At 37.3% G+C, this 9,997-nt stretch overlaps 1 protein-coding gene across 1 annotated transcript in view; it reads right to left on the minus strand.

Annotated features, from left to right (window-relative positions):
• LOC108242656 overlaps nucleotides 1–9,997 on the minus strand; it is a 29,882-nt gene that overhangs the window by 12,636 nt on the left and 7,249 nt on the right. The window contains exons 6-9 of the mRNA XM_017427624.3: nucleotides 9,378–9,604; nucleotides 7,866–8,153; nucleotides 6,426–6,604; nucleotides 271–363 (exon numbers count right to left, since the gene is read on the minus strand). Coding sequence (XP_017283113.1) covers nucleotides 271–363; nucleotides 6,426–6,604; nucleotides 7,866–8,153; nucleotides 9,378–9,604 — 787 coding nt within the window. The remainder of the gene's footprint in view (nucleotides 1–270; nucleotides 364–6,425; nucleotides 6,605–7,865; nucleotides 8,154–9,377; nucleotides 9,605–9,997) is intronic.

Consider the following 9,997-nt stretch of genomic DNA (forward strand, 5'->3'; position numbering starts at 1 on the left):
ATCCATCCATCCATCCATCCATCCATCCATCCATCCATCCATCCATCCATCCATCCATCCATCAATCTATCCATCCATCCATCAGAATCCATCCATCCATCCATCCAAATAGAAGAAAAACCTGGACAAAACCCCAAATACACCTAAACCCACAGACTGTGGCTTCTTAATTTAATTTAAAATGCTGTATTTCTGTTACTTTGTGTCTGTTTTCTGTCAGCAACATTTCGATGCTGAGTTGTAATTTGTAATGATGTTTCCTGCTCATACCTTGATGGTGACCTCGGTGCACTCGCAGGGTTTTTCGCTCAGTGACTGCATCAGAGACTCCTCAGTGAACCTGCTGTAAGCCTCGTGGACCACCTGTGAACACAAACAGACACACAAACATAACCAAATGATGTGCTGCGTTCGTCTGCTGCAGTGCAACATCTCAGCAGCGTTTACTCCACTGGAAAGGACACAGACACTCACACGGGTGACATGTAGCAGCACAGACAGCTCTTTCTAACAGATGTTACAGGAAACACATCTATGACATTATTTGTCTTTCAGGTTTGAGTGGAGGCTGAGAGGAAACCGAGTCCAGAAATGTTTGATCTGAACAAAATCACTGAAAGGATGTTTAAAAATTAAATGCTTTGACTGAAGCTTTAAAAGAAATAGGAACGAGAGAAGAGTAAAATACTAAAGATATACTGTAAGAACAGAGCAGAGACACTGAAGCTGATGTGTCAGACTTTTACACCACTCTGTGATTTAATGGATGAAATTCTATTGAAAGGAGTAAAATACTGTGTAGATGTAAACTCTAATTTTCAAGCGTATGCAATAAGATCTGCAAAGGCTGAACTAAATATACTACAAAATAATGAATTGTATGTCCTTAAGAAATTAGAGGATGAATACCATTTGCCTTTTAGAATCCATTTGCAACCTTTCAGAGTCTTGCTGCAAAGATTCTGGTAATTGTGAGGCTAAGACTAGAAAAATGCTTCTAATTATATTAAACTAAATGTGAGTGAATGTGCAGTGTTATTAAAGTAGAGCTGTAGAAAAGTGTGAGCTATAAAACATGTGTGAAGGCTGGCGCAAATAAAGCTCTCCTCCAGGGAAAATGATAAAACAAATAAAGGTTTTTAAAGGAGAATTCTGCATTTTAGCACTGAAACATGACGGTGTTATAATCATGGTTTGGGCCAGAAGCTCTTCCTGTGAACTGCAGCTCTGCAGAAAGTGAACAAGATATTTTTTCTTTAATGATATTCCTGTAAAGTTTGTTGCTCTGATGTTTTTTTTTTACACACTTCTCCAGCAGCTAGGAAATATTTCTTATTTAGACGGAGGTGAAGGGTTAGGACTGATTCGTGTTTCCATCTCCTGGGTAAAGTCCTGTCAGGTCGCTGACATCCTCTCACACGAGCTGTTTGTGTTCTCAGATCTACGAGGAAATCCATAAGGAGAGATCGATCCACAACAACGGCAGCGGCTGTCGTCTCAACCTCCACCGTCGATACGAAACACATTAAACTCCAACAAAACATGGGGGTGAAAGCACAGGTTGTGAGGTTCAAAAAAAGATACGCAAACACAAAAAAGACACCACAGATGGACAAGAAATGTTAAAAAATAATATTCTGCTGCTTTAACATTTCACACAAGCTATAGTCAGGAAAACAAAGTCACATAACGGATCGTATTTCATCTGCCTGAAACCCGTTTTTAAATAATTACAAACTAAAAATAAAAGATTATATTTTAAATAGTTAAAGTTTTCATATAGTGAAACTACAACCTTGAGAAATAAAGTTAATATCTGAAAAAAAAGCAATAAAAAGTGTTATGTTTTATACACCTAAATGATAAAGTTGGAGGATTCTGAGGGTGAATTAATAAAATATATATGATTTATTAACAATAAAATAAGCAAATGTGCCGTTAAACGTGGTTATTAAAACATGTAGATCTCAGTATTTGCTGAGCAGAATATTTCACTTACTGGAGACTTTTTATATCCTTTATTTCTTTTGTATTTTGGAGTTATTTGTCATCAATAAGAAATAATAATTTCAGGTAATATCAGCTGTTTTAAAACATGTTGAATCAAAAACATCAGGAAATTTAACAACTGATTGTTTCAACAAAGAAATAAATTAAGTAAATAAGTAAATGTATCTAATTTTTCCTGACTAATAATATTTAGTGGTAAATGTTAAAACAGCATCTTTTACATTAAAAACTTTCACACCATCTTACTTTGTTTCTTTGCAAAACTCAAAACTAGAAATTATGAATATTTAACACAAAACAGAGACAAACACAACAAAAACAGACTGACAGTAAAAACATTCAGACTTTCTGATTCTGTGTAAAACAATTAAATTAAATCTCACATACAACAAAAACCAGCACATAAACCCACAGTTAAGCCTGATATTCACCTGATAATTCGCTCCACACAACAACACTGAAGTCAGAAATGTGTCAGGAGTTAACTGTTTATTCTGGCTGACAACATTTGTTTGTTTACAAGGTTTTATTAATCAGCAGTGAAGGAAAGAAATGTTCCACTCATGTTGGATAAAGAGAGTAAATTTTCTCTTAAATTTAATTCTGCAGCTGAACAATCAAACTAACAGCAGTTTACCATTTTTACAAATTTACCATTAAAATTCTCTCTGCAGAGATGTTTGTGGTTTAAAGATGTTTTAAAAAAAATTAATTAGGTTTAAGAAAAAATATTAAAAAATAAGTTTCACTGAAAAGTTCCAGTGTATAAGAATATCACTGTTTCTCACTTAAACTAATCATACTGGACACTGAAAGCCCATTTTTTAGTTTATATACTGTTTCAGCTTTTATTTCCAGTAAAAGATGCCGTTTGGTTTTACATATCTTTGCTTAAACTTTGAGCTTTTGAACACATTAAGTCGTGTTCAAAGTGTTTTCTTTCTAAGAGCTGAAGCAGATGTTCTGCCCGTCTCAACCGTCCTCTAATGATGATCATTTAAATGATTTTATTGCTTTTATACTCTGTGGTTTTCTCTCCCTCACTGCTGCCGGTGTGTTTGTGTCCTGAACTCGGACGGAGTAAATAAAAGATGACGCCTGCAGCAGCTCAGTCACAGGAATCCTGACGGCTCTGTTTGGATCACACACTTTGTTTTGCCAGATCTGCTCGAGGTAATTTATTGACTTTTTGTCAAATTAGGTCTTCAATCAGCTTCTGCCGGATGATTCCCAGTGATGGCTGCAGTTTTTCTTGGCTCTGCAGGAGTCATTAGGTGCTCAATATCTTTAATGACTTCAACTTATCTCAAACCGTTTCAAAGATACTGAACACTCGTTTCTGAAACTGGAACCAGTCGGTTTGTTACAGAAAAACCAAGTTAATCAAGAAACTTTGTTGCCACAGAAGCAGCAGGGTTCTTTAACTGTACGAAGGAGGAGGAAGAGGAGCAAACAGAGGAGGCAGAACACAGTTCTCTCACCAAGAAGAGGCGCCGTTTGAAGCTCCTTAAAGTTAGAAAAAGAGACGCAGCGCACATTCGACAACGTTAGCTGGGCCAAGAAGTCATCAAGGCCTTTTTAGAGACAACATTTATGTCAGATTATCAAACTTTAAAAATACAAACATAGAAGGAAAACAAACAAGATGTATCCTGAACAAATACACGCTTAAACATGAGGGGGAGTCCAGTTAACATATGGAAGTTTCAGTGTTTGGTACCGTTGTAGCATCTTTTATCTATTTAAATAACCATGTTTATGACAGCATCATTGTGATGTTTGTTCAATTTATTTTAATACCTTCATATAGCAGAAATATGTTTTGGGAGTAAAAAAACAACCAAACTAATAAAAATTATATATATATATATATGTCATATATAATAAAATATTAAAACACATTTTCTAAAACATGAAGACATAACTCCAGCTTCTCCTCTGACTTCCTGTTTGTTTCTGATTAAATTTTAAGATTTTATTCCTTACTTTTAAAGTGTTAAATGTTCCAACTGCATTTTATTTATCATCTCAGCAGCAACAAAACAAGAGGACTACATTTTCTCAAGTGTTTTAAAATTAAACCTAAAGATGATAAGACGTTTGCAGAGGCTGTTTTAAATCTGTAAAACGATTTCAATTAACAGATCACCCTCTGCTTTAAATCATGTTTCTTTTATTACTACTATATTTTAATTGTCTTTTGTTCATCTTATTTGGCCAAAATATGTAACACTTTGGTGAACTTCAGTTTTTTCTAAATGTGCTATTTAAATAAACTTGACACTACAATAATTTCTGCAGGATTTCTCAGAAAACAGGTCTTCAATATATAATGTAAGAGAAATAAACCGTCCTGTGTTTGTCTACAGAGAGCCTGATAAGGATTTTAAAAGCTTTGAAAGAACAGATGAGCATATTTAACAGAAAAACTTTGGTTTGATATTAACCTCAAATATTGATAATAACTCATGTTATTTAAAAAGAATGTGTGATATTTATAGGAACATTGTGATATTTAGAGAATTCTGTTAAAGTATGTGGGATATGTGGCTTTTAATTAAAAGATAAAATAAACTTTAATAAAAATTGAACACTCACCTGTCAAATATAAATATTTCAGATATGATGATAAAAATAAAAGAATATCTGAATTAAATTGTTGGATTTAACTGATCAGACCTCTCATATGTGCTGTAAAATTTAAAAAAATGATCCTATAATGGTTGAGACCTGAAGGTCAGCATGAATAATCGGAGTTTGTATCGCGGCAGACGCTCGGTGGAATCGAATCGTCTCTGAGAAGACGTCGGTCTTTCTGCAGCTGCTGTTGTTTCCAACGATAATCTGCAGGTTTAATTACTCTGAAGGAACATTTAGAGTAAAAACTGCAGGAGGAACAAGAGGAACAGCTTCTTCAACTAACACTTAACCTGAAATAAAAACCTTCTGAGAACAGTCCCCACTGATTATTAATTAGATCAAAATGCTGAGATTTGAAGATAAAATAAGGTTTCTTCTTTTACTCCCTTTTCTTAGAATAAAGTGTTTGAGTTATTCTAACATTCTGCAGCAGAAAAATATCATTTAATAATAAGATTTTTCTTTGTAAAATGGTTCAAAATGATCCTAAAATGTAGTTTCCTCCTTGATTAAATTCAACTCTTCCAAATCAGTTAATCAGCCAGAATAAAAGAAGAGAAAATAATTAATTTTATTCAAAATTAACAGTTAAAAAAGAGAAATATGTTAATGATGTTGAAGAGGCTTTTTTGTACTATTATTTAAAAATAAACACCTCCTCTGAAAGTTGATTAGTTGAACAAAATTACAATCAGAAGTGAACAATTGAGCCAAGAGAAAAAAATCTAATGTTTCCTGGTGGGAGGAAGAAAGAAATAAATGCATTTTAATTCATCATCTAACCTTAGCTGTGAGCTGCAGGTTCAGGAGCTTTTCTTTGGATGTATAAAAACAAGAAAACCATCTCTGCTGTCTGGTTTCAGAGTTTTTACCAGATTTAATGATGCAGAACAACCTGTCTGAACTTTTATATCCTCACCATCAGAACACCGACGTCTAGGAATCAGTTTGTTAAATATTTCTAAAATCAAGCTCAAAAACAGCCGTGATGAAGTCCCAAATATGTGGAACAGCCTCCTTTTTACATAAAAGCTTTAATCAAATGAAATCAATGTTTAAAATCCATTTATTCTCATTTTGTTGCCCCGTTTAGGCAAAATACAGTTTGTTTATTTCATATTGTGTCAGTTTTATTGCTGATTTTGTCATTACTGAATTAAAATGTTGTACAGCATTTCTGGTCAGCTGACAAAAAGAATAAATCTTCGTTCCTCAGGACTCGTGCGTCACCTGATCCCTTATATTTGACCCAATCAGAAGTCGTGACTTCCTGTTTTCAGTCGATGTCCTGCAGTTTCTGAGATTAATAGCTTACAGCTGGTGACACTGAAACCTGATTGCTGCTAGGTTTATAAAAAGTGATGCTGCGCTAAGAGAGAAAATTAAGACATGCTGGTGAGTACCGGTCCACTTCAAGCCGTGACGGATGCAACAAAAACAAAGTCTGAACGTAGCGTTTATTAGTTAGGAATGGTAATGCTGCCTCTGTTTAATGCGAGTCATGCTGGATGTGAAATATTTATGTCTCTGAAACACTTCCTGACAGTCAGTAGAATTAGAACTAATGCTCCCCTGGCTCCTCTTCAATCCCGGCTCTCATCAGGACCGGATCTGTCAACCAGAAGCAGCAGAACCTTCCTCTGCCTTTTCCTCCCATCAGTCTGCCCCAAACTTCACTCTAACAGGATAACAAGCTGCACTAATCCTGCCTACAAACCCTCAGAGTCGTGTCTTATTTCCTCCATCCCAGAGTAAAAAAAGCAGCTGGTTGTTACCTGTCTGAAAGCCTCTCCGTCTCCCTTGCCGGCCTGCTGAGCGATGAGCATCAGCTTCTTGTTCTTCTCGTTCCTTTTATGTATCTTATAGAGGCAGGACAGCAGGCAGACCAGCAGCATGAAGGCGATCAGGCTCAGCAGGGACAGGATGGCAACGGCCAGGCTGGGCAGCTGGTACGCTGAAAACAACAAGAAACAAGAACAATAACGAGCCTTCTGCATCTAGAAGAATGTTGCTTCACAGCTGGAAGGAACACAGGAGTTTTCTATCTTCTCTGCCTTATTTTAGGCTTGTTTTCACAGACATGTCCAGCTAACAACAAGACTTTCATCTAAAAATCTAAATGTTTCAGTTATCTGGATCTCAGTCATCACACCAGCTATTCATTAAAACATTAAAATACATCTTAGGGTCACAGATTTATTCTATTTGCATAAAGACACAAACACAAGATCATGCTAAATATATAAAGACACATTTTAGAGCCGAAGCCCTGATTTAAAAGTTTAATGTTTGTTTTTCCTCAGTTTAACTACTTCTGCAGACTTACATGAAAACATTCAGCTCATTCAGGAGATGACGTTTGTTTTTTGTAACTTTTATACTTTTCAAAATATTTCACTTTATCTTAATGATTTTTTCCTCAAAGATATAAACTAAAATCTCTTCAGTTTCTTCACAAACATTGTCCCATGTGAAGTCTGCCTTAAACTGTGTCTTCTTATGCTACTTTAGCTTTCAGCTTCTCCTTCATTTAGTTTTCAACTCAGTTTCACTTTACTGTTTCAGTACCTGACAGTCAGGTGACTTTTTCACCTGGTTTTGTTGTGTGTGTGTATTTAAATTAATCACACAGGTGTGCAGTACAATTTAGTCCTTCCTGCGCTACAGTTAATCCCAAAAACATGCCTTAAATTCTGCCCTGGATGTGGCTGCGATCAGAGGAAGATGTTAAACAACAGCAGGAGAAGAGAGTTTGTGGAGTTACATAATAAAGGTTACATAAAACTGTTTTGTTCTGCCTTTTTATAACCTGGTGCATGATAACCTCTAAAGTCTAATTTTTCACATTTCTACCCATGTTGTTCCTGAGTGCAGAGGAGTATAAAGTTACAGGTAGCAAGGACACGGAGACACTCCAGCAAATTTATATTAAAAGCCTTCATTTTTCTGGGAAACAGCTGCTAGCAGATATCCAGGGTCAAACAGAAGGCTGCAGGGATAACAGGCTGTTACGGAAATCCAAAAGCTTTTTATTGTCATTATCATCATGTTTGTCCATAAAGACTTTTCCTCAATAATGTGGGCTGCCTGTCTCTGAACTATAAAAAACAATCACAGCGTTTATTGTAATAAAACCAAAGTGGTTCTTAACATAAAAATCTAAACTGCAGAAAGTTCATGTAATTTTAAATGTCATAAAGATGTAAAATCCTTACGTTGTACGGTTATGTAGACATGAGCCACAGGAAACCCAGCCAGGTCGGTCATTTTGAAGACGCCCGTGTCGGCTGTTTGGACCTTCTTCATGGTGAGCTCTGATCCCTCCACGGTCAGCCTGCCCTCCAGCTGATAGTCCAGAGGTGTCGCCAGAACCCCCTGCTCCACGATGACCCGGTCCTGGTTGTCCAGTTTGGACCTGTACACGATGTTCAGGTTGGAGTGGTCCAGGAAGAGTTTCATCCTCAGGTTTTCTCCGTAGGAAAGCTGCAGGAACTCCTGGTGATCTGGAAGAGAAAAGATGGACCCGGGTGTGTTTCCTGCAGGGGTTCTTAATAAAACATGGAGCTAACAGCTACTGATGCTAATTCATCACCAGAAACAGGAGGAAAACAGGGAATCTATGAGCATTCCTGATCCTGTAGAAACAACTAAAGTTGATCTGAATGTTTCAGTGTCATGAGAGAAAAAGAAGATTATGTTGCTTTTTTAGGTGTTCAGTCTCATCCTGCACTTATATTATATTACTGACATTCTCACTGAGTTTCAGCCTTGATTTTGAGTTGAAAGCTGGATTTTTCTCAACATTTTTCCTTTCAGTGAGTCACCGTGTCACACTGAGCTCCTCTGAACTGGACATTTGATACTTAAATTTGTTTTCTAGAAACTAAACTAATAGCTGCATAAACCCTGACGCTGAGTTAGGATTAAAATGAGACAATATTTGTGTAAAACTGTCCAAAATTTGATATGACTTAAATGTCATCAACAAAAAAGGAATCTGAAAACATCTAAGACAGATCCAGATCAATAAACTAAGTCAGTGCCACAGTTTACCATTTTTACAGTCATGACAGCTCAGTTCTGCTTCAGAAGAATCAGCTGTGTTGTTTTTCCTGTTTTGCTGAGTTTGCAGGTCCTAGTGGGCGGGGCTAATCGAAGGCTCACCTGGACAGACCTCATACAGGTGCTAAAATTCAGCTTTATTTTGTTTTTTTGGACTCTAATTTATCTCTTTGTGTTTCATACATTGGGCTTAAAATAATTTTGTTCTGCTTCTAACCTGTTCAATCGTCCATTTTGAAACTCATCTGTTAGAAAATTGTCCCTCGTCTGGTTTTGTTGTAATTTATAAACTGAGATGTGATAGAAAGTAGAAATGAATCCTTTTTTCCTCAAACCCCGAGCCCATTAAATGGCCCATTAAATGAATACTGACTTTATTTTCTAAAGGTTACTAATTATTTTGGTAAATGATCTAAATATATTTTCATCTACATCTAAGTTCAGTCGTGTTTTAAAGGCTCAAGCTAAACTTTGGCTATAAATACGTTAAATACAGTCCAAGATATTTGGAAGTTGGCGTTCAGTACGACAGATGGACAGCATGGCAGCCAATCCTACAAACATTATGGGATGTGTTTAATGTTAACAAACTGCTTCAGATGGTTTTAGCCACACGAGTCAGGAGAGGTTTGGACAGATTTAAATGTTTTCCTGATGCAGCCCACCTCGGACGTTCAGACAGTTCCTCATCTTGGCGTGTCCCTCTCGGTCCAACACGGTGAAGCTTCCTTCATCCGTCATCCTGACCGAGTGCAGAGAAATCTGCCTCTCCGACACGCTGAGGCGCCCCGCGTAGTCCTCCCCCAGCACCCTGGAGCCGTTGAACAGAACCACCGGAGGAGCCTCGGAGGAGTGATGAGCGTCCGTCTGGTTGACTTTAACCAAACTGGACCTGAAAACCAGAAAGCCATAAAGACTGATCCCTGATCCCTGATCACTGATCCTTGATTCCTGATCCCTGATTCCTGATTCCTGATCACTGATCACTGATCCCTGATCCTTGATTCCTGATCCCTGATCCCTGATTCCTGATTCCTGATCCCTGATCCCTGATCACTGATCCCTGATCACTGATCCCTGATCCTTGATTCCTGATCCCTGATCCCTGATTCCTGATTCCTGATCCCTGATCCCTGATCACTGATCCTTGATTCCTGATCCCTGATTCCTGATTCCTGATCCCTGATCCCTGATCACTGATCCCTGATCACTGATCACTGATCCCTGATCCTTGATTCCTGATCCCTGATCCCTGATCCCTGATTCCTGATTCCTGATCCCTGAT

Source organism: Kryptolebias marmoratus, linkage group LG5 (assembly GCF_001649575.2).
Source record: "Kryptolebias marmoratus isolate JLee-2015 linkage group LG5, ASM164957v2, whole genome shotgun sequence".
Taxonomy (NCBI): Eukaryota; Metazoa; Chordata; class Actinopteri; order Cyprinodontiformes; family Rivulidae; genus Kryptolebias; species Kryptolebias marmoratus.